Source organism: Brachycentrus maculatus, unplaced genomic scaffold (assembly GCF_059751285.1).
Source record: "Brachycentrus maculatus isolate JH-2025_06_01 unplaced genomic scaffold, ASM5975128v1 h1tg000393l, whole genome shotgun sequence".
NCBI classification, from domain to species: Eukaryota; Metazoa; Arthropoda; class Insecta; order Trichoptera; family Brachycentridae; genus Brachycentrus; species Brachycentrus maculatus.
The window spans coordinates 162,325-188,638 of NW_028281142.1; the positions used below are offsets into that span (position 1 = coordinate 162,325).

Below are 26,314 nucleotides of genomic sequence, written 5' to 3' on the forward strand. Positions count from 1 at the left end.
CTTTATGTTGAATCAGATAAATGAATGTAGTTTTTAGAAATGGATTAGTTTACCACCCCTATTCTAGATGCTTTCCTATCGACAATTTGTTATCAATTTGAACCGTTTGGTTTCAGGAGACATTCGGCTACCTCCTACCTCGTCTGGCCGCCAAGTACCGCCCTTCTCTGCAGTGGGGAGGGGTGGCCGACCCTCGTCTCTACATTCTGACTGAAATGGAAAACATGCAGGTTAGTGTTGCCACAGAAGAAAAACTAAATTTTTTTAATCAGAATATTTTAGTGTCTTAATTTTTGTGCGAAAATCTGGACTTGTTTCCAAGGAGAAGTCATGCATATTGGTATCTATACATAAATGATGTGGAAATCGGGGAAAACCGGCCATTTGTGAACAAAGATTTTTATTATTTTTATTTTATAAGCCTTCACTCGTTTGCGAGTGATTTTGGCTCTTTTAAACAATATACATCGTAATAATCACCCAGAATGTGAATTATTTTAATTTATTTTATTTTATAAGCCTTCACTAGTTCGCGCGTGATATTGGGTCTTATAATAAACAATATACATCGTAATAATCACCCAGGCTGTGAATACATTTGTGAACAATGATTTTTAATTATTTTTATTTTATAAGCCTTTTAATTAATTTTCGCTATTAAAAACTGGCCTTTAATTTTGGCTCTTATAAACTATACATGTAATAAATGTAAAATAATTCAGAAAGAATCTTACAAACATGTACGTAGATGATAAAAACTCGAATCAATAAAGTTGAATTAAGTAAGATTTTTTTCAGTACAGACATTCATGAATGTTTATGCTGAAATTTCATGAAATTTGTGAGCAAAGAACAAACACACTCAAAATATTGTGAAATTCACACCAATTAAAATAAAAGCGCTTGTAAGTTTCCAGTAAACGCAACAAGTAGCTACTTCTCGTCAGATTCAGAAGTAAATGGGATAATTAAATAAGTTTTTAATTACGCTGTGAGATCATTTCTGCTCCTGGCGAGAAAGTTCCTCACTGAATGCGACCAGTTTTTTAATCATTACTACACGATTCAAGATGTAACTTTCTTTTTACAAAATGGTGTTAGTAAAAACAATATGTATTTTAAATATTTTAAATTACATATTTTATACATAAATTATTCGTCATCTTTGATGATATGTCAAAGAATATTATGAAAATAACTCCTGTAATTGGAGAAAGTATTTGGACACACTCAAAATGTCGTAATTTAAATAGCGCCATTTTCGTAAAATACTACCTCAAAGGCCCTTTACTGTGATTTTCAATCTCAATTTTTTTTTGGATTTCACAATATAATATTACATAAATTCAAGTAGGTACACAAATATTATATTATGTTTAAACAAAAATATATATGTACCACAAAGGCATAGTCTGTGTGTAGGTATACATTTTATTTTAGGTTATAATAAAGGGTACTAGAGAGAACACAATAGATATAAAAAATATAAATATATTAAACATGCTATTTTAAGATACAAATATGTATTTGAAATATCAAATTTATACTTAGTTAATAAGTAAACAACAAAAAAACAAGAAATCAAAAATGTTAACAACAGGAAGGCTTTTTCAAAACAAAAAAGCTTGACATGAAGTATGTTCCGGGATACTTCATGTCAAGCTTTTTAATGTTTTTATTTTATTTTATTTGTTCGGGAATTGTACAGCTTTACATTTAAAAAAAGAAAAAATAGTTACATTAATAAAAATAAAGCCAATTAAACAATTCCACATTTATGTTATAATAACTTTTAAAACACCAAGATATATTTTTTTATTATTCAAATATCATTTAAATATTCATTACAATACCATATTTTATCATTTTGTTGAATTATATAAATAAATATTGTAATTACGTAAGCACAAATATTGTTTTGTTTAATTGATATTGATAGTTTTTAAAAAAATACTCATACCGTGAAAAAAAGGTGCCGGAACACCGCGGCGTTCCGACGTTGAAATGTATGGCTGTCATTCTCCTTTTATCTACATATTATCTTTCTTCTCTCTCGTGTAACGAAATGTACCCCACAAGCGTGACGCGTCTTTGAAACACCTGTCACAAATCTCGTCCATTATCGTCAATTATCGATCATCGAATCACCGCCAAGGAAGTTGCGTTCCAAAATAAGTTTGTATTTTTCTCCAAGCTCATTTTAAGAAACCGCCCGAAAGGAGTTTAGCATGAAGTTACCAACTTCTAGTACTTTCACGAAACAAAGTACATATCGCTCACTCCTTTTAACAACGTCATATATCAAAAATCGTCAATTTTATGTTGTGCATGTTTTCGGAATGCCCAGAAAATGTACTATATCCCAGCAAAAGCGGCATATTTTTAACTGGTGTCTAATTTTCAATTTTCAACAACGTCATATATCAAAAATCGTCAATTTTATGTTGTGCATGTTTTCGGAATGCCCAGAAAATGTACTATATCCCAGCAAAAGCGGCATATTTTTAACTGGTGTCTAATTTTTAAATGCCGCTTTTGCTGGGATATAGTACATTTTCTGGGCATTCTGAAAAATGCACAACTGAAAATTTTCGATTTTTTTTATATATGACGATGTTGAAAGGAGTGAGCGATATGTAATCCAGCTCTCGGTAACTGCTTGGCTTAGCTACGACCCTGAAAGAGTATTTACCCTACATATTGGTTCGCTATTAATATTAATTTGCTAAACTTTTACTCGCGATTGTTCTGAATCAAGATTGCGTGCGGAGTGAAATGATCAGGGCGTGAAATGGACCCGACCAAACCGGAACGATCGCATTTGTGATGTAGATTATTGCAAATTTAGATCCGGTTTATCAGAATTTTGCAAAATATAACCGGAACGGTTTTGAATACATTAAATCATCTATATTGTAGTCGTACAGGAGAAAGTGACCAAGTGCATTTTTTACAAAAACGTGATCATTGACTGTTTGATATAGTACTACCTTAATATCGCCATGAAAAAAATCCCAAAGGATTTTAAACTTGGAAGTAGAATATTGATTTGTTGAAAATGACTAATTGCATTGGTGTTTATTTTGTTGCCAAGCAAAAGTGACTTAAATGACCCTCCTGAACATTTTACGTTTTGGTAGTGTGTCTATTTTTCCTGTAATAATAATTAAAATACTTAAATTTAATATGCTGATCTTTATACATACATTTTTTAACGATAAATTGCCAAAATATTTTAAGGATAAATAGTTTTAAACAAAAATTGTCATGAACATATTACTAGAAATAAAGATAAAATAACACTACCATTGTTGAAAAAAACCGAGTCGCAAAATTGTTTAATGTATATGGGTTTGAAAATATATATATAAATAAATATATATATACATATATATATATATATATATATACATATATATATATATATATATATATATATATATATATATATATATATATATATATATATATATATATATATATATATATATATATATATATATATATATATATATATATATATATATATATTTCTTTATGAAAAGGTTCCACCCGTTTTAATTCAATTTAAAACAACATGTTATTTTATTAACATCAACAAAAAAATACTTTTAAACATATATTGATGATTTTTCCTGCAAATATTTTCCCCTCCTTTTCGCAATGTCAGCACAAAACTTAAGTGTGCAATTTGTTCTTCAGACGGTACCAATCTCAAGATTATCGTTCGATCTCGTTTCAGCACTCCAAATAAAATAAATGTGGAAAGAGCCATTTGTCGTTGTTTATTATATTTTATTAAAATGTTAATTGTAAAACGCATTTCCACCAAGAAATGTCGGCATAAGTAACGTTCGCTTCCGTTTCAGGACCCCGACGACCCTCTACGCTCCAAGCGCAAGCAGCCATCGATGTCCATCGTGAACCCCATGGACGTCCTCCGCCAGCGGCTCCTGCTGGAGATAGCTCGCAAGCAGATGCGCGAGAACGAGATACAGGCCGAGAAGAACCGGGTCTTCTTCAAGAACGTGGGCAAGCGCGCCGGCTACCCCGAGACCGCCCTCCAAGCCGGAACGCTCTCCTTCGCGGGCCGGCGGGCCGCGGCCGACTTCGGGACGAATAACCTATAAGACGAACTCACTTTGGATATTTTAGCGTTAGGTAAAACGAAGCCAACATACCGACACGACAGGGCAATTAGTTGCTCGCATTGACCGCAAATTATTATCATTATTATTACTGTATTATGCAAATATTCAATCATACTGAGAGGTTTTATTGAGCGCTGGGAATCGGAGTTTTCTTTCGTTGGTTTCTTTGGTTGCATTGCGCGGGAAACGCATTTTACGCCATATTTGATGCTTTTGAAGTTTTACATATCGTAGTCGTACAGGAGAAAGTGAACAACTAACAAAAAGTAAAATGTTTAGTAGGGCCAATTAAGTCAGCTTGGCAAGAAAATAAGCATCAATGCAGTTAGTCATTTTCGACAAGTCAATATATTATACTTCCAAGTTTAAAATCCTTTGGGATATTTTCAGGACAATATTAAGCTAGTAAGATATCAAATAGTCAATGCACTTGGACACTTTCTCCTGTATGACTACGATATTAAAATATGTCAAACCATACATAAGTTTTACACATTAAATTTTGTTAAACATTACATAAGTTTTACATATTAAAATATATTAAACATAACACAAGTTTTACGTATTAAAATATGTTAAACATAACATAAGTTTTATATGTTAAAATATGTAAAACATTACATTCGTTTTACATATTAAAATATGATAAACATTACAGAAGTTTAACATGTTAAAATATGTTAAACATAACATAAGTTTTATATGTTAAAATATTTAAAACATTACATTCGTTTTACATATTAAAATATGATAAACATTACAGAAGTTTTACATGTTAAAATATGTTAAACATTACATTCGTTTTACATATTAAAATATGATAAACATTACAGAAGTTTTACATGTTAAAATATGTCAAACATTACATAAGTTTTACATATTAAAATGTGTTAAAACTATTGTTTCCCAATATTTTGGGAAATAAATCTAGCAATATTGACATGATGTTGCATTCATTGCACAAATTGATTTAAAAGTTTAATAACTTTTTTTCCATTAAAGAATCATTAAAATTTCAAGAGTATTTAAAACCTAATATTTTACATCTTTTTTAACATCATTCAATTGCATTAGCTCACAAAAGCTTTAAAATATGTTTGCGTCAACTATTTTCTTTAAAATAAACATCTCAGTGGAATAAATTGAAAATTTACGATGGTAAAAATTATAACTATAAATTTCACAGCTATATTTTTCACTTACTTCGGTTTAAAATTACATGAGCTTACACAAAAGCTTCCAAATATATATACGTCAACTGTTTTCTTTAAAATAAACAAGCATCTCATTGAAATAATTCGAAAATTTACGATACTCAATATAATAAATATAAAATTCACCATTTTATTTTTCATTTATTCCGGTATAAAATGATGGGGTATTCAAATATTCAACTTTGAAATGGAAACGGCGGTATTTTGTACTTGTAATAACAGCTGGGAATGGAATATTGTACCAACCGGAGCAGAATTTAAAGAACCGGAGTCGTTTATAATATTATTTTATAAAGCATTCCAATTCTAGTGTACTATTATTAAATCTACATATTATTATATTCGTAAAAACCTTTTATTCCGGTCAGTTCCGGTCCATTCACAGCCCTGCATTTTATCGTTAACTTAACCCACTTACCTAATCCAAGCAAATAAAGTTTTCCTAGTTAATCTATATTTTCATTCATTATATGTAAAAAAAAAGTTGATTGGATTATTCTAACGGTATGCTTTGTAGATCCCAAACAATTAATACATATTTTTTTAAAGTAATTTTTTCATTAAATCACTCACAGTTTTAAATGGGCTAGTTTCTCGCATTTTTGACCATATTTTTTTGTATGAAAAGTAATTAGTATTCTGATTACTCCCTTAAAGAAAAAATCTCATGGGGGTGTTTAAAAACAACTAAATAAATCTGTCCGCCTCAGTAGTGTAATGGTCAGCATGCTCGGCTACCGTTCTGGAGGTCCCGGGTTCGATTCCCAGGGGGGGTCAAATAAATATAAGTGATTTTTTCACTGTAATATTTATTCAATATTACCCTGGACTGGTACCTGAAGTGGGGGCTGATCACCTTTCCTTCATGTGTAAACGATCGAGATAACACTGCGTTTATATGAAGCAGTGCCCTATGCACCATTGGGGTGCGGATAAGGGTTTAAAAAAATCACTTGTGCATTAAGCCTTCCACGATGGTGTGAAATTAATGCGTCTTAATATAGAGTATCATTGGAATACAGTAAAAATTACAATTACCAACGTTTTCAATCGTTTTTAGAAAAAAATACTATCCAACCTTTTATATTGGCCTTAAAGTACTATTGTAGTTCACGCATAAAAACGGAATAATTTGGCACGAAATTAAAATAAGTATTTTTTAAATTACTTCCAGATAAAATACAGATATAAAGAATTATAAAAATTATTTATTCAATACGACTTTTTAAACAATATTAAAAAAAATAATATAAATATATCAGAAATAAAGAAAATAGGTCATTTTACAAAGTGATCAACTACACTAAATATTATTATATAATTTACGTTTGAAGCACTAACTTTGTGATTTTCCATTTTATAATTAAAATGTAACTTTGTTTTAAAATCGCAATGAATATTTTATTATAAATTAATTATAATGTCTACCGGTTTCGAAGTTAGCTCCGGTTAGCCGCTTCTTTTTCAAGACTTTGGTCATTGATTAATAATCAGTCTTGAAAAAGAAGCGGTTAGCTTCGAAACCGGTAGACATTATAATTAAGTTAAAATAAAATATTCATAGTGATTTTCAAACAAAGTTACATTTTAATTATAAATATTATTATATTATATTACATTTCTGTACAGAATTTCAAATACAGAAATGTTTTTCAAATACAGAAATGCTTTTAAGCAAAATTTAATAGATTCATACAAATAATATAATAATATATCACAAAGTTTGTAATCTTCATATATTTTAAACCATTTCTTCCTGAGATATCTGTTGTCTTCATTTCTTCATACAGATTACAGAATATTAAGATTTAGCTTATTTTGAATGAAGCAGTAGCTATTTTTCCTTGTCATTTTAAAACCATGATCGTCATTTGATGGATTTTTAAAAACATTTTTTGATTTTTAAATATTATGTTATAGGAAAACGATGCTCTGATTCCCATGCCTTCAAAATAAAATAATTTACTATAGTAAATATAAAAATGTTGATGTTTTAGATGCGTGTTAGTATATGTTGCAGCTAAGGATTAAAAACACCTTTGTGAAATCTAAAAATTTTTAATATATGATAAATTTAAAAAAATCTAATTATGTACGGATGTATAAGAAAATAATTTTAACGCAGTAATATTCAAATACTTCACTGCTCGTATGTATTTCTACGTAAAATCTGTACATTCAACTACCTTCAAACCTTGTATTTGATTTAAATATTTTTTTATCTATAAAATATTCACAAAAACTGAATCAGTATTTTAAAATATAAATTTGTATTTATTTATACCAGAAATAACAATTTATGTATATTAGTACATCTTGTTATATTTTTCTAAGAGTTTATTTTGCATATACAAAAGAACTGGTGCCAAAACAAATATATTTATTTATTTACAGCCAAATTATTTATAAAAGTTGATATTTTGGTAATTATTAAATATCTTTAATATTTTAAAATATTTATTACGTTACACAGGATCATATTGCTTGCCCAACAAATTAGTTAAAGGAGAAAAGTTGTTTTAGTTAACGCAAAAATTGTGAGTGTTTATTTTAACAAAATTAAACTGAGCAAAAATACTGAGTTATTATTTTAACAAATCAAAGTAAGGAAAAATCTTGAGTGATTATTTTAATTAAATTATACTGAGATACAATCTTAAGCGGTTATTTAACAAAATTTAACTGAGCGAAAATCTTGAGTGATTATTTTAACAAAATTAAACTGAGAGAAAATCTTGAGTGATTATTTTAACAAAATTAAACTGCGAGAAAATCTTGAGTGATTATTTTAACAAAATTAAAATGAGCGAAAATCTTGAGTGTTTATTTTGACAAATTAAACTGAGCAAAAAATTTGAGAGAATGTTTTAACAAATTAAATATATTAATGATCAATTTTTAGTGTATTGAAAGGCATCTCCTGTAGTATGTCTAAATCATTGTATGTCAACTGTCACAATTTTTCGTATGGGTATCTCGTACATTTTCAGAGAGAAAAACTGATTCGCAAGTGGTTTTGTAGTAATATCTATTCATTTTAAAATTTAACGCTATTTCAACACACGATAACTTCATCATAATGATGAAATTCGTAGTTGCATTATTGTAATTTATTATGCACTTCTCGGAACACGCTTTGAGAGCCGCTGCCCTAGGTAACCCCGTGTTAACTTTGGATTATAAATTGATAAGATTGAATTCAAAACAACTCTCAATAAGACGAAATTCGAAGTAGCATTAATGTAATTTTTACGCTACTTGAGGCGGCGCAATTCTCACCAGAGCACACTTTGAGAATCGCTGCTCTAAGAGGTAATCCAGTGTTAACTTTGGGTTTTAAATCGATTCATTTGAATTTAAAATTAAATTGAAAACAATACACAATAACTCTAAATGATGACGAAATTCGTTATTGTAAATTTATTACGCTGCAAGCAGCACGACAGCTACAAGTCGTAGCGCACTTCTCCTCGGAGCACGCTTTGAGAACCACTGCCCTAGGTAAATCCTGTGTTAACTTTGAATTATAAATTGAATTAAAAACAACTCACAATGATGATGGAATTCATTGTAGCATAATAATGTACAATAGTACATTTATTACACGCCTTGTGTTGAAACGCTTTGAGAACCACTGCCCTAGGTAATCCTGTGTTAACTTTGAAATTTAAATTGAATTAAAAACAACTCACAGTGATGATGGAATTCATTGTAGCATTATTGTACATTTATTACGCTCCTTGTGTTGAAACGCTTTGAAAACCACAGCCCTAGGTAATCCCATGTTAACTTTGAATTTTAAATTGATTTATATTTGTTTAAAGTAACACAAAGTACCTCTGTGATTTCTAAAGTAAATATTTGAATCTCCAGCCAGTTCAAATATTACGTAGTCAAGTCACCCACGAGACCTTTTTCCTTTCTTTTATGTTTCCCAGCATTATGTTTATTATTTAAATGTATTTCACAACCTTTGTTGGGCACTTAAGATGATCTTTCTTCTAGAGTCTTAGTTTCCCTTATTTGTATACATACATATATAATACATCTCAAGATTTGCATGTTGCAAGACATTCCTTTGCTTTTAAATCAAATAAACCTTTGATTTGCTTTAAATCCTATTTAATATTAATATTAATAGCATTCATTGTTCCAATTGATAAATATGTAATATTTAAAAACAGCTAGAATACTAATGTAAGCATTGAATAATCTAATATCATGCTTTTTAGTGTGAGGAATCATGTAACTAGTTTTTTAAATATAAATAACTATACTTGTATAATTTTCATTATGTAGAGAATTGATGTAGAAACTTAACGAATACAATTTACGAATATCGAAAGCAAAGATTACGATAAAGCCATGTGTATTTATTTTGCGGAATGCATTTAGACAACGCTTATACACTGGCGTCGAAAATGTTGTACAAAATTGTTCAGACTGTAAATTAATTATTTCAATAAAATGGTAAAGTTGTAAGTGCTATTTGATTATTATTATCACCTTATCCACAAACCTTCTTCATATATTTTTTTAGAATATTGGATACAGGGCCCTCATGAAGTTACCCCGACACTAGTGCGAGTGGTATGTTAGTTTGCCCAGCTACCACACTCGGATGGGTCAGAAAGGCATAGAGTAGCAGGCTTCCGGGAGAGGCTGATGAAGAGCTCCAATCTCATCATATAACTGCTTGTGGAGCACATATCGCTCACTCCTTTCAACAACGTCAAATATCAAAAATCATTAATTTTCAGCTGTGCATGTTTTCGGAATGCCCAGAAAATGTTTTATATCCCAGCAAAAACTGCAAATTTTTAACATAATATTTACCCGCTACAGGGCAGAAAGTGTTGTTTTTGGATTTTGAAGAAAAGGTATTATTATTTAATATTTTTTTTCAATATACTAAATATTTTTTAAATGGAGAAAATCCTTCAGGTTTTACATAAACAGATCTGTTGCACAGTAAAAAGTTCAAAAAGTGGCTTCATATTTATTTTTAATAAATTTTATTATATTCTTAAACTGTAAAAACGATCTCCTGAAAAAACAAGTTTTTTTTTATATTTGACGTTGTTGAAAGGAGTAAGCAATATGAGGATTGGATGTTATTTACTACTACTACTGCTATTATCACACCGTTTGTCCACAAGGAAAGGAAAAGAGACTGGAACGCTACACTCTTCTGTAGCGTTCCAGGCATAAGCTTCTAGCTTCCCTCACATCCATACATCTAGTCATACATGCCCTCCTATTATGCAGACTTTTAACATCACCAGATATTACATAGGCCAAGTTTTTTTCGGCCTTCCTCGTTCTGTTTGTAATAAAAATGAATTAGGTAAAACCTTAAAATCATACAACCATATTTCATTAAAAAAGAAAAGTAAAATAGTCCACAGAAGTCCATAGATTTTTTAATGATGCATTATATGAGCAGACCAGTGGTCGGGTAAAAAGATCTAGTTCTGAAGATATGGTTACTTGATTTGATTTTTCGATTCAATCAATCAAAGCTGATCACTAATGTCATATATCAATGTACAATGTTCAATGTACAATTTCTAACTCCATTAGGAGCTATTTGACAATTTGACATAAAAAGCTTAAGCTGGAAAGAAATGTAAGGAATGTAAAGAAGGGATTTCTTAAATTTGTTTTATATGTCAAGGGATCTTGCAGCTCTTATCGCTCAGTCCTTTCAAGAACGTCATATATCAAAGAACTTGATATTTCAGGATATCGTTTTTAATGTTTAAAAATATAGTAAAATGTATTAAAAATAAATATCAAGCCACTTAGTGAACTTTTTACTGTGCAACAGATCTTTTTAGGTAAAACCTGAATGTTTTTTCTCCATTTGAAAAATATTTAGTAAATTTAAAAAAAAATATTAAACAGTACATTTTCTTCAAAATGCAAAAACAATACTTTCTGCCCTGTAGCGGGTAAATATTGAGTTAAAAATATGCCGCTTTTGCTGGGATATAGTATATGTTCTGGGCATTCCGAAAACATGCACAACTGAAAATTGACGATTTTTGATATACGACGATGTTGAAAGGAGTGAGCGACATGAGTAGTCACTTTAGTAGTAAACAAAATTATATTAAAAAAAATAATTTTTTAGCCAGTGGCGGCGACCGGTAGAATAATAAATCTTGTACTGATTTGAGCTTTTTTTGAGATATTTTAGAAAGTGAAATGTCGATCAGCATGGCAAGATTTGCAAGAGCATTCATTTTTCTATGATTTATATGTGAAGCACTAACTTTGTGATTTTCCATTATATAATTAAAATGTAACTTTGTTTTAAAATCACTATAAAATCACTAAAATCACTATAGTGATTTTAAAACAAAATTACATTTCAATTATAATCGATTTCTCTATTCCATTTTATTCCTAACTTAACGAGTTTTGGCAGATTAATGTTAAATATGGACGATATTTTTAATTTTATACTGATTGGAGCCATTTTCTCAAAAACTTAATTTTTTAACATAACGTGGTTTGTAAATGGGCTACTCAAAGATAAGTACGAGTAAATAAAAGAAAAAGGAATTTTTATTTATTTATTTAGAGTTTACAATATGATGATTGATGAACCACGAGATCTGAAGTCACTTCAGGAATGCTCGGGCAGCCTGGAAAGAAAAATATGAAATAAATAAAAAAATTAAAAAAACCCTTATCCGCACCCCAATGGTGCATAGGGCACTGCGTCATATAAACGCAGTGTTATCTTGATCGTTTACACATGAAGGAAGGGTGATCAGCCCTCCGCTTCAGGTACCAGTCCAGGGTAATATTGAATAAATATGACAGTGAAAAAATCACTTATATTTATTTTACCCCCTTAGGAATCAAACCCGGGACCTCCAGAACGGTAGCCGAGCGTGCTGACCATTACACTACGGAGGCGGAAATAAACGGACATAATATTGAAATCAAAACAATAACATTAATATTCTTTTACTTGTTATTTACATTTGGTTGAGATGATTGAAATATTTAAAAAAATCAAAGGATATAAGTATATCTACACAAAATTAATATGTCATGCCTCTAGCGAGTTAGCGAGTGTTTTTGCCTAGAATTTTCACTCATGAATTGCATGATTTTATAGTAACTTTTAACATAAAGAGTAAATCCACTCGCGAGTAGGCATAGGCTATAAAAGTTAAAAAGTTGAAGCCTGAGTAGGGTCACGATAAGTGGTGTTGCATAAGCCGTAGCTAGAGTCACTTGAACGTTAGGTAATTTTTAAAAAAAATTGGAAAAAATATACATCGAAACGATCTAAGAATTTTTTATAAAATATATGATTTTAATTTGAATTTTTTTCTTTTGCATTATACAAACATGACATAAATTAAAATACAAAAATAATAATAATAATGATAATAGAACCCTTATCCGCACCCAATGGTGCATAGGGCACTGCATCATATAAACGCAGTGTTATCTTGATCGTTTACACATGAAGGAAAGGTGATCAGCCCCCACTTCAGGCTCCAGTCCAGGGTAATATTGAATAAATATTACAGTGAAAAAAAATTACTTGTATTTATTTTACCCCCCTTGGGAATCAAACCCGGGACCTCCAGAACGGTAGCCGAGCGTACTGACCATTACACTACGGAGGCGGACAAAAACAAAAATATAAATACAAAAAAAAATCCCACAAAGGCATGGCCTGTGTGTGGGTAAACAATATAATTTAGGTCATAGTAAAGGACATTGGCAAGAATACAATAGATATTATAAGAAGCAGAACTAGAATAAAAGTGTTAATATGAATTACACAAAATACAAAATACTTGACTATTAGAAAACAAAATAAAATAAAATAAAAAAAAACATAAAAAAGATGAAAAAGTAAAAAGTTAGCAAGCATGTACTACATGAGGGATATGTCTACAAGAAAAAGGAGCTTAAATCTGGCTTTTAAATTTAATTTGGTATATCGCTCACTCCTTTCAAGAACGTCATAAATCAAAAAACTTGATTTTTCAGGAAAACGTTTTTAAAGTTTAAAAATATAATACAATGTATTAAAAATAAATATCAAGCCACTTATTGAGCTTTTTACTGTGCAACAGATCTTTTTAGGTAAAACCTGAAGGTTTTTTCTCCATTTGAAAAATATATAGTACATTTAAAAAAACAATTAAACAATACTTTCAAAATGCAAGAACAACACTTTCTGCCCTGTAGCGGGTAAATATTAAGTTAAAAATATGCCTCTTGCTGGGATAAAGTACATTTTCTGGGCATTCCGAAAACATGCACAACTGAATATTGTCGAATTTTGATTTATGACGTTCTTGAAAGGAGTGAGCGATATGTTATAAAAAAATGTAAATCATAATTTTTGCATAAATTTTCAAATGAGATATATTCAATAAGTAGTGTTCTTATGGATACTTCACTTTCAAAAGATTTTTGATAAATGAATAAAATCTTTATTACAAAATCAAGTATGTTGAGTGAAGTATCTAAAATTATGATGAAAAGCATACAGATTTGGATGTCAAGAATTTTTTTTAATTGTTGTAATGTGCATATTTGGCTTTTTGGCTGATTAATTTTTGGCTGATAATTTGCCTACCAATGGTTTAAGCTAAATAAATACAGAGATAATCGATTGTTTTAACAAGTTATGTAAAACGATTTTGTATTGGAAAAGCTTACCAGACATTGCCATGGCACTTTCAAATTCCATCTTTAATATGCTCAAGACCTTTTCTACTCCGGCTTGTCCACCATTGGCTAAACCCCATAAAGCAGGTCGGCCAAAGAAAACCTGAATAAAGTGAAAAAATAAATGTAAAAAAGGGTTAATTCAATTTGGATTTAAAGCTATTTACTTATACAGTCATTCTTTGGTATTTGCAGAATTTCCCTGTACATACTTACTCTCATATTTTCCATACTAGCCTCTAAAAACAAAGGATTTGTGGATTATTCCTTAACCTTTCCCGAACTGTCCATAAAAAATAACACGTGATCCGAAGCGGGGTACCAAAAGACACAAGTTCATATTTGTATGGAAATCGTAGTACGCAGCTCGCAGTAAGTACCGACACGCCGCCAGCTGAGTCATAGATAAGATGTTCGCTCCAACGCGCGTTCATGCACTGAATGAGTAAGAGTGAGACGATATGCGAGAGATAATTGGATCAAAAGAATTTAATAAAGAAAAGAATAAGAGTAAAAGAAATAACATATCACTAGCAGATAAAAAATTTACCTGCTGATATATAAGTACTTAGATCTAGCGGTAGTGACTAGTTGTGCTTTTTATCAAAAACAATATTTCGAAACATTTCGAAATTATAAAAATAAAAAGGGAAAACTTTCTTTAATATGTTGATTGCCGGTCACGCGCATACGCATGATCCGCCGGTCAGCCGATGGCCGATCACACGTTACAGCGTGTTGAATATTTACATTATGTTTAACCTACTTAGATAATATTAAAACTAAAAAAACACTTCAAAAAGTTGCACATGAAGGAATCGTTTACACATGAAGGAAAGGTGATCAGCCCTCCGCTTCAGGTACCAGTCCAGGATAATATTGAATAAATATTTCAGTGAAAAAATCACTTATATTTATTTGACCCCCCTGGGAATCGAACCCGGGACCTCCAGAACGGTAGCCGAGTGTGCTGACCATAACACTACAGAGGCGGACAAAATAATACTAAAGTTGTTCAATAAAAATTAATATATGGGGGATTTCAATCCCCCTGAGCCAGCTAGGTTAAAAGGAGATTATTGAAAAAGTTGCCAAAAACAAGACAGAACATCTTGAGACTAAGGTTGGTTAATAAGGGACTTTCCATAAATATGAATAAAATACAACAACAAAAAACTTCATTATGTATTGTTGTTATTTGTGATAAATACATATATATATATACACAGCAGTACTTCTATAATCAAAACTCCGCTAATCTAAACACCTCTTTAATCCGAACGCCCATTCATCCCTTAAATATACCCCTAAAATGGGTTGACCAAGTGAATATTCCTGTGCCAGAGAAGATGCTTTTACGTAAATTGAGAGACAAAGCTTTTTAATGTCATAAATAAATCTCGAACAACAAAAATATTTGATTTCTTTGATAAAGTGGAATTAATACATTTAAAATTTCACAATACATATTTGTTTTATTTGATAAAAATACCCTACTAATTCTCTGTACTGTAATCCAAATGCTCCACTGGTCCGAACAGAGGGTAAATTTTTGGCGTTCGGATTACAGAGGTCCTGCTGTATTTGAATAAAACTGATTAATTTTTAATTGAAATAAAGATGTTTTTACCATTTTAGCTCCCAACGCCAGAGCTTTTAAAACATCAGTACCCTGTGTGATTCCGCCGTCCAAATACACTTCTACTAGAGTTCCCTTCACTGCATTCAATACTTCCGGCAGAACTTCAATCTGTAATAACATCACATATGAATATATGATCACATTTTATTTCACTATCAGCCTTTTTTTGTATTTTAATTTTTTTTATGATGCCATTTATTTATTTTAAAGATGGAACGATTATTCCAAAACCGGTAGTCACGAAGTGGTGTTTTTTAAAGTGGTACATATTACACATAAAGATGAATGATAAGGAGAGTGTTATTTCTTTTCATCATTTTAAATTAACAATAATAACAATAATGGCAAATTTATAAAGAGCATTTAACAGTATGAAGGCTATCTGGAGATCGGATTTATACTAAGTGACCACCAAATCCCACCTTTATGCCTCCATGGCTCCTATTACAGCTTTCTTTTACAGCTGTGAAACATGGGGCCACTTTACAAGGGCTAAGAGCAGCCGTGTATTTAGTTTTGAAAATAGGTATCTGCGAAGAATTTTAGGCCTGCTGTGGTTTGACTTTGTGAAGAATGAAGAAATAAGGCGTAGGATGCAGCAAATATTGATCCCAACTGTCGTCAAGAAAAGGCGATTCAGTTGGCTTGGCCATGTACTTTGCATGCCTCCCGAGAGCCGCCATCAAGCTTGCCTCTTTTACAAAGCATCAGGTTCACACCGCCCAAGACGACCACTGCTGAAAATTTGTCGGCAGTTCTCGTCTGAACTTCAGGATGCAGACCTGATTTGGGAGGATGCGAGGGAACTGACGGCCGACAGAAAGCCTGGAGACAGTTTGTGAACTACATAAGCTCCACATAGGTAGCGGATATGGTAAAAGAAGAAGAAGAATAGAGCGTAACTTGTCACTTGTACAACCTCATTCAAGAATCCCATACTATCTGAGGAAGAAAACAAAAGATAAGTTAAATTACAGGTTAAATCATTTTTCAGAGATACTTACAGTAGCAGCAGTTCCATCAATCTGTCGGGCTCCGTGATTTGAAACAATAATAGCCGATACTCCGGCATTTACGGCCAATTTCGCATCATCACCTCTCATCACTCCCTTCACAATTATCGGAAGATGTGTTATGCTGAAAGATAACACATATGATGCTGTATGTCTATCCAGGCTGATACTCCAGAACACACATTATAGATAAAGCTGATAATTTATGGGTCTCAAAAAGTGATGAAGTGATAAGTAAAGAGGAGTACCTATTAATCCTATTATAACCCTTATCCGCACCTAATGGTGCATAGGGCACTGCATCAAATTGACGCAGTGTTATTAAGAGTCCTTACCCTAACTACTAACTAACCATCATTATGTTTCTATGTAGGTGTCTCTCTAACCCTTATCCGCACCCAATGGTGGATAGGGCGCTCCATCGTATTGACGCAATGTTATCTTGATAGTTAATTATATGAAGGCAAGGTGATCACTCCTGCGCTTCAGGGACCAGTCCAGAGTAATATCAAATAAATATTATAGTGTAAAATCACCAATATTTATTCTCACCCCCCCTGGGAATCGAACCTGGGACCTCCAGCGCAGTAGCTTAACACGCTGACCATTACACCACGGATGCGGACTAACGCCGACTATGGCGTATTGCCGGAGGCGGACAATGAGAGAATTAAACACCTCTACCACTATCCTGTCTTTGCAAAGATTCTTCACTTCTTCCACATTCGTGTATCTCCTTATATTATTCATCCCCTGCGATTATTCTGACTCCAAATCTAACCACTTTCAAGTATTTGAGATACTTGATTTAGGAAGTTTTCCTTGGTTTTTCTCTTCTTTATTACTATTCTATATTTGTTTTACGGTTCATTCCCCACTCATTCATAACACATGTCCAAACCATCTCAACACACCATTCTTAATTTTATCGATAATGTTTATCTCAGTCTCGGACTCTTTCCTTATTTCACCCTTTGAACATCTATCATACATAGTTTTGCCTCACATTAGTCTGAGATCGCATTTCAACTGCATTCAGTCTACTTTTATCTATCTTTTACCAACTTCATACAATCTAAAAGTCTTGAAATGCAAATTGAGATGGAAGTATGAAATAATATTTTCAGGGGTTTTCTAGTACCGTAGAACGGGGCTACTTGAACTTCGATGTGTTACTTGACCCCAGTACAAAAAGAAAAATCTGTATTTGGTCTACAATAATGAACGTATCGACATGATTCATTGTTTCCCTGACAGGTGACACTTATTGTCACGATACTTCGATCGATACCACAATCTAAATATTTTTTTTGTACTGGGCTCAAGTAACATATTAAAGTTCAAGTAGCCCCGTTCTACAGTACATAAAATAATTCAGAAAAATTATCTCATACATATTATTGCTATTATTTTTAAACCAGCCATTACAAGTCATCATTTTGAACTCTGTCTCGATTTGAACACACAAAAAGTGTTGTAAATGATATAATGCCAAAACAATTGATTCCTATTTTAGTGCCTCAAAGTAAATTGAGGTTTTAAGAGGTAAATAACCATTTGATTATTGTAAATACATATAAGTTTATTTAATAACAAACCTTTTAAGCCATTCGACATCCTTCCATGTCAGAGAGTTATCAAATAAATTGTTGACATATTCATTAAGTCCAGAACCACTTTTGACATTGCATATTTTGTCAGATAAAAATCCATCAAAGTTTGCAAACCTAAAATAAAGAAAAGAAATCATAAATAGAATATTTCTACTTATTTATTTTTTTACAAAAAATGTTAATGATACCACCCTCCACCACCATAGCACCATTTACACACTTAAAACTATACAAGATGTTTGACACATGCGTTTTTTGGTCGACTTGAAGACCAACATGCACTAGAGGTTTCAGCACAAACATGCGTTACGAGCCGAGGTTAAACATGCACTAGAATTAAAAATATTAATGAACCAGCTTATATACTCGTAGGATGAAAGGAGTGGGCGGGGTTTGAATTGGATATTGACGAATCTTGCTTAATCGATGTTGAATCCAATAATGGACAAATTTAAAAGTAAAATTTATTTCATTAATTGATTCGGCAGTCACTTTGTGGTAAAATCTATCCATTTTTAATTAATGTTTTACTTATTATTTTTTGACATCTCATCAAAGATGAAGAAGAATATGGATTCAAGAACAAGGTTTCTAAATTGGTTCATATATATAGAACTTCCAAGAATTTGAGTAGTGTGGTTGTCAATCATGGGTAGAATTGGTGAATGTTACACGTGTGTAAAGTGATCACTTAAACCAGCCTATGACGGTCGTCAGCCCCGTAAATGCCCAGACTTCCATATTCTTCTTCATCTTTGATGAGATGTCAAAAAATAATATGAAAATAACTCCTGTAATTGGAGATAATCCAGATTTTGTGAACAAGTATTTGGACACACTCAAAATGTTGTAAATGTTTTACTTAGTAAATACCACTATTTCTTAAAATCTACTGTGACACGTGTTTCGATGCATTCCGCATAATTTTCAAACACAGTATGGTGTTTGAAAATGATGCGGAATGCATCGAAACACGTGTCACAGTAGATTTTAAGAAATAGTGGTATTTACTAAGTAAAACATGAATCAAAATTTATTTGGTTGTTAATTACAGGAATATTATGTAAGTGGTTATATACTAATACTATAAAGGAATATTAGGTGAGTGGTTATTTACTAATATTATTAACATTTTTGTAAAAAAATAAATAAGTAAAAATGAATAACGATAAAGTAAATGCTTTAAATATTAATAATATTGAGAATAGAATATTTCTATTTTATTACCCCTTACATATGGTGGATAGGGCACACAGTAGATGAATGTGATGTTAACCTGGTCTTCAATTGAAAAATTAGTGGTGGAATATGCAGGAATGTAATAACGAAATGACCATGTTCAAGAAAATATATTTTTATTACACATAATGCAGTTTTGTAACAAAAGGTATTTTTGAAAAAAAATCTTTTAATTATTAATTTTTTTAACAAAAATGTTAATAATATTAATTAATATATAACCACTCACCGAGATTTTTATGTCTTCCGGTTTCGAGACGTACCCGTCTCTTCGTCACCGAGAGAATATTATAAACATTATCATAATAAAATAAAAAAGTAAAAATGACTATTTTTAATTAATGTTTTACTTAGTAAATACCAGTAAAAATAGTGGTATTTACTATGTAAAACATTTATTGAAAATGGATAGATTTTACCACAAAGTGACTGCCGAATCAATTAATGAAATTAAAAATGACTAAATGAAATGACTTTGTCCGTCTCCGTAGTGTACTGGTCAGCACGCTCGGCTACCGTTCTGGAGGTCCCGGGTTCGATTCCCAAATGGGGGTAAAATAAATATAAGTGATTTTTTCACTGTAATATTTATTCAATGTTACCCTGGACTGGTACCAGAAGCGGAGGGCTGATTACCTTTCCTTCATGTGTAAACAATCAAGATAACACTGCGTTTATATGATGCAGTGCCCTATGCACCATTGGGGTGCGGATAAGGGTTTTTTTTATTATTATTATTAAAAATGACTAACCACAAAGTAAATGCTTTAAATATTAATATTGAGAATATAAAAATCTTTTGAATGTCAACATGTTTTTCTAAAGCTTTTTGAAGTTGTGATTAAAAATTCCCTGTACCTCATAACAGTGTCTCCTGATTTATAACTCTGTTTTCTTGAGTAATGTTGCATAAGATGGGATAGGATAAAAGTGAATTAGGGTGTAGGACATTACTGCTATATGGGAAACGAAATGAGGGTGGCACAGTTGGTAGGATAAGGAGTAAAGTTCAAATACGGTGTTTGAAAATGATGCGGAATGCATCGAAACACGTGTGACAGTAGATTTTAAGAAATAGTGGTATTTACTAAGTAAAACGTTAATTAAAAATGGATAGATTTTATCACAAAGTGACTGCCGAATCAATTAATAAAATTAAGGAGTATAGTATTGTAGTAATGGCTAGGGGTTGTCTGTATTTTGTGTATTAACATGCTCAATTACTTAAAAATAAAGGCGATAGGGTTTTTTTCTTACTTGAGATGTGGAGGTAATGAAAATTTGTTCCTCATGTCAGCTCTCCTTACTCCAAATGCTGGTGTGTCCACTGTGAGAACAATTGCCCTGAACCCAGCATTTTCAGCTCTTCGGACTAAATTTTTAGTCACCTCCCTAAAATAATAAAATAAAAAGAATCACTTGAAAAAAATCAGTAATCTCTTGCTGTATTTTGTATATTAGAAGCATTGTTAACTTTGTGGCATAGTAATAAAACACTCTCCTTATCATTCATCATTCGCTTCGTGTGATACTACATTTAAGTTTTGAAGTGGTATTACATAAATGAACAATGAATGATAAAAATAGTGTTTATCTTTTGTTATCTTATTATATATACATATGTTGATCTTTTTTTCCTAAAGTATCTTTTTTTGAGAATGGAATTTTTCATGGAAACTAACTGCATGAATTTTATTGAGTCAAAATCTTGTCCTATTCGTTCAATCACAGTCTTTAATCCTTGCACTGCTTCTGTATGTTTGCTTGTATGTGTTTTTTTCATTTTTTACTCTGGGTGCCTTAAAACAAAAATGGCAACAACAAAAAAATACTAGAGGTATATCTGAATGTGCGTTATAACTGGCTTCTACTGTATATTCAAATCTAGCAATAGCAAAGCATTGTCGGGTGCAGCTTGTTAAAGATATTGTTGAAAAAAATTAACACGAAATTGTAGTTGTTATTATATTAAATAATTATAGTATTTGAATATGAAAAGAGGTGTCGGAAGACCCCAAAAGAGATGGTCCGACGACATAGTCGCTATGGGGGGTAGAAACTGGCTGCAAGCAGCAACCAACCAGAGGATATGGAAAGGAGAAGAGGCCTATATCCAGCAGTGGAGGAAGAAGAAGAAGAAAGAAGTTGTTTACCTGTCAACATATATGTAAAGTTGGAACCACTTGATAGTGTTGGGAGCGGCTTCAGCTACATCTTCTATGGAAGCAGTTGATATAGTACTCATTATGTATATTGTACCTAAAGTGCCGGCAGCTGTGGAAAAACACTTAATACGTAAAACGCCAAAGGGGCATTGGTGACCTCGCCTGTGTTGGACCGCAGCGCCATGGGGGGCACCAGTGACTATATTCAAAATGCTTTTTTGCGCTGCTGGTCACACTTCTCCTTTATGAAATAAACTAAATACATTATGTTATTAAAACACGTAAATTACCAAAAAGTTTTTTATGTGGATTTTTAAATAGACATATTTTAGTATTGGCGTTTAGCATGTTAATTAATGTAAATAAATTTGTACTATAGTGTTCAAAATTTGAATGTGTATTTGTGCTTCTAAAGCTTCGAAGACAAAACAACTTATTTTCAAAGGAATAACCTGCAATGACTATCTTTAGAGGCTTGTCTCCAGCTAGGGTAGTAAGTACAGGGAAGGTAGGTGTGAAAAATATGTCACAAACACCCAGACTAACTGTAAAGAAATCTTTCTTGAATATATTTTGCAATTGGCGGGAATCGAACCCCCAGTTTCCTAGTAAAAAGTCTACCCAACTACGCCATGGCGCCTGTAAAATACTTGTATCATGACGTATCAATTTTTTTTTCTCAGATTAATCAGAAGCAAGTTTATAGGTCAACACACATATTTCCAGCTCATAGTTTTATGCTTCTCCTAAGATAGTTACTTAAAAATCCCAAATTTTTGGACCAAGGAATAATATAACATACCTTAACCTTTCCGGGAGTACAAAAATTGATGTCCGACTTTCTCTGGGTCTTTTTACAAGATAAAAAATATTTTTTCATTAAATGAATGTATTATGAAAATAGAAATTATAATAAAATAATTAAAAAAAAAAAACCTTTTCGAAATATTTTTCAATTATGTCAAAATTACATACAAATACCCACAGATGTCATTGCTATACAAGTTACATCATACTAACTGCCAGACGGACTTCGACGTTCATTAACGTCGATCCTCCTTTAAGGAAATTTTGCATTGACATTCATTTACGTCCATACTCCCGGACAGGTTAAATTCTATGGAATTCTTATTTATTAGGTCCAGAGATAAAGAGGAGTTTATTCTTGGCATATGGAGAATGTCCAGACGGCTTCTCTCATAATTGGCATATGAAGAATGGTGCATAAATATTAATCTCCTACGTATACCATACATACAAAAAGATATATACCTCTAGCGGTGGCAGCTTCCCCATCTGGATGAGCCAATTTATGCATGGCTGTCGGAGAAATACCAAACGGTATCTTGACACGAGTGCCAAGTACAGTTGTCGATGTGTCTAATTTTGAAACATCTTTTAAACACCTAGGGCGGATTCTCAACCTGAAGAAAAGAAAAGTTAGTGACATCCAGTTATGTCCTATTTCCATGGCAGCTTAATCTTTTGACTGACGAGTTTTAATGAAAATTTAACTTTGAAAAAGAGCAGGTTTTTTTTTTTCAAATATTTGATATTAAGATATGTTCGAAACATACAAAATAATACCAACATTAGGCAATGATTAAAGAAAACACTTCGTTTTTTACCACTTGAGTTTTATTATAGACTACATGTTTCAGAAGTTAAACTTCCATCATTCAGGTCTGTATAATAACTAAAATATAAAATATAAAATTGTTCTATAAATAAGGAGAGGGGAAAGTAAGGGGAAGGGGTTAGTCAAGGGACGGAATTTGAAAACAAAGGAAAAATGGAAAGCAATGGCAATTTTTCGGAATTTGCAAATCATATAATAGATACTAATCACTCATTTCACTCTCATAAATTAAAATTATGACACCTTGTTCCATATAAAGGCCAAATTATGAATTATCTTGAAAATTTAGAAATACAAAAAAACCTGAATTCTAATAATAATTTATTAAATAGTATATTGTTTCAAAATTCTTCGCCATTGCTTTCCATTTTTCCTTTGTTTTCAAATTCCGTCCCTTGACTAACCCCTCCCTCTTACTTTCCCCTCTCCTTATTTATAGAACAATTTTATATTTTAGTTATTATACAGACCTGAATGATGGAAGTTTAACTTCTGAAACATGTAGTCTACAATAAAACTCAAGTGGTAAAAAATGAAGTGTTTTCTTTAATCATTGCAACATGTCTTACCACAAAGTTAATGCCGAAACAATAAATAAAATAACATTAGGCAATACTATAGTTCATACACATAGAGCCGTGTATGAACTATAGTGGACTGTAGTATTGCCTAATGTTGGTATTATTTTGTATGTTTCGAACATATCTTAATATCATATATTTGAAATAAAAAAACCCACACTTTTTCAAAGTTAAATTTTCATTAAAACTCGTCAAAAGGTCTTAAGATAAAAATTGTGATTTTTCTTACCTAGAAAAGGCCGCCTTATTTTCTGACAATGTTTGTTCAGTAGTGGCTCCACTCTTGTAATAATCCCCTGCATACTTTGGCAATTTGGCTAATGCCGCCGTTTCAAAATCAGATACACAGACAAAACTTTCCATGGTTCATGCAGTATGTACATATACTAGTGTTAACTAAATGAAAAGGAACATTGACTGATCACTGACAGCAAGATACTGTTACAAATATGTTGATGGATACATCACAAGATAAGAGTATTATGTTTGTAATTAAATGTTAGTGATACTGTAATTACTTCTAATGTTATTTGAGTTCTTAACCTTATCTGTACAGAATGTTAAATCATACCAAAAGTGTTGAGGGGTCTTATAACACATGAATTTATACGTAAATAAATATTTCTGTATTTTTTGGGTTATATTGGTAATATTAGAGGGAGTAGTCTCTGAAAGCGTCTTCAATCTATCAATATTTACAAACCAAAGCTTTGAGCAGACAATTTATTCTTCAAAAAAGCTTCTTTACATCTCACCAATAGATGTCTCTAGTGAAGTTCTAGTGATTCAAGAACAAGGTTTCTAAATTGGTTCATATATACAGAACTTCCAAGAATTTGAGTAGTGTGGTTGTCAATAATGGGTAGAATTGGTGAATGTTACACGTGCGTAAAGTGATCACTTCAACCAGCCTATGACGGTCGTCAGCCCCGTAAATGCCCAGACTTCCATATTCTTCTTCATCTTTGATGAGATGTCAAAAAATAATACAAAGCTTTGAGGTTATTGGTTTCGTTTCTTCATATGATTGGTCAGGTGAATGCTTAGGAATCGATATCTGTTGACTTTTCTTCGTGGGTTACAATCTTTGTGACGGTTCATTCGCTTCTTTCATGGTCAGTCCCCACCCATCTCTATCCCCTTCTCGTTTCATCAACTCGGTGTACCCGCTATAACGCATGTCGGAGATAATTTGATCCATGTAGGATAAGTGGGGTCGTCTTCTGTAGTTTGTGCCTTTGCACACGCCTTTGGTAATCGTAAGAAACAGGCCTGGGTGTGTCATATTACGGCCTATCCATTTGGCTAGCTATTGTGCAACTTTATTAAGCATTTAGACTCCCCAGCCTTGCTTAGTACCTCGTTGTTTCCTACTTGTTTCGACTAATGAATACCCAACATGAGCCTGTAGTACCGCATCTCAAACACCTCCAGCCAACCGGACTGTTGACTGGCTACAAGTATTTTGTGGTGTTTACAAATTTTAATTCTGGTCTTATTAGATCCTTTGGTTCTTCCGCCATGAAATAAAAAAAGAGAAGTTATTTCATTCGAACCCTTATACGCACCCCAATGGTGCATAGGGTACTGCATCATATAAACACAATCTTGATCACTAACACACGAAGGAAAGGTGTCAGCCCTCCGCTTCAGGTACCAGTTCAGGGTAATATAGAATAAATATTAGAGTGAAAAAATCACTTATATTTATTAGACCCCCCCTCTGGGAATCGAACCCGGGACCTCCAGAACGGTAGCCGAGCGTGCTGACCATTACACTACGGAGGCGGACAAAGTTATAGACATTAGAAATAAAAGAAAGCTTTTTTTTTGTTCTTCTGTCGTTATAATACAATGTTATACGTATTATATAACACGGAAAAAGGGAAGATAAACACAGGATGGAAAGATATTCTGGTTTAACTTGAGAGAGTTGTTGTTTATAGCGGTTGCAGACAAAGAAAAACTTGCCATAATGATTGCCAATCTGTATAGTGAAATGGTACATTAATAATAGATTTTTTTCAAGTTAAAAAACGCGGCAGTATTTCACCGTTTTTAAAATTATTACTTTTATCATGTATTTAGTAAAGAAACGATTTATTTTCCTAAACAAAAACGTTCAATGGTATTCATTGTGCCTTTTTGGTAATATACACTTGTGTTACATTATTCTTGAAATATATCGTAATATAAACAAATAAGATCGTAACATAAATAAATCAAAGCACGCATCATGTGTCACTCTTACCCACTGGCGATGCGTAGCGTCGAGAGTGAGACAGATATAGGGCATGATTATGGCGCGGACTAATTACCGACCGCAAGAAAAATCAGGGATCTGT

At 32.0% G+C, this 26,314-nt stretch overlaps 2 protein-coding genes across 4 annotated transcripts in view; one reads left to right on the forward strand and one right to left on the reverse strand.

Moving 5' to 3' along the window:
* The window catches only part of LOC148302997 (diuretic hormone 45-like), a 117,355-nt gene extending 111,695 nt beyond the window's left edge, over window positions 1-5,660 (forward strand). For both annotated transcript variants that reach the window (XM_088270708.1, XM_088270707.1), the window contains 2 exons: window positions 117-230; window positions 3,870-5,660. In XM_088270708.1, the coding sequence (XP_088126834.1) occupies window positions 117-230; window positions 3,870-4,130 (375 nt within the window). In that variant the 3' untranslated portion in view covers window positions 4,131-5,660. The remainder of the gene's footprint in view (window positions 1-116; window positions 231-3,869) is intronic.
* LOC148302998 (2-Hydroxyacid oxidase 1-like) lies at window positions 185-24,432 on the reverse strand. 2 transcript variants are annotated; one of them, XM_088270706.1, is made up of 9 exons: window positions 24,199-24,418; window positions 23,022-23,173; window positions 21,738-21,858; window positions 20,842-20,976; window positions 18,331-18,459; window positions 16,724-16,856; window positions 15,708-15,827; window positions 14,069-14,180; window positions 185-210 (listed from the first exon to the last, which is right to left on the reverse strand). In XM_088270706.1, exons 1-9 carry the CDS (start codon window positions 24,330-24,332, stop codon window positions 200-202), a joined length of 1,047 nt encoding a protein of 348 aa, XP_088126832.1. In that variant the 5' UTR covers window positions 24,333-24,418; the 3' UTR covers window positions 185-199. The 2 variants fall into 2 exon arrangements, with proteins under 2 accessions (XP_088126832.1, XP_088126831.1); XM_088270705.1 differs by lacking the exon at window positions 185-210 and adding an exon at window positions 11,931-12,018 and having other exon boundaries at window positions 24,199-24,432.
* Window positions 24,433-26,314: the final 1,882 nt, after the last annotated feature.

Excerpts from the sequence above, each read along its gene's own strand:
- LOC148302998 (XM_088270705.1), bottom strand. The coding sequence starts at position 24,332 with ATGGAAAGTTTTGTCTGTGTATCTGATTTTGAAACGGCGGCATTAGCC. Across the intron at positions 15,828-16,723 it reads TTGATGGAACTGCTGCTACT|ATTGAAGTTCTGCCGGAAGT; the intron begins GTAAGTATCTCT and ends ATGTTATTACAG. Across the intron at positions 14,181-15,707 it reads TGGCGTTGGGAGCTAAAATG|GTTTTCTTTGGCCGACCTGC; the intron begins GTAAAAACATCT and ends CACTTTATTCAG.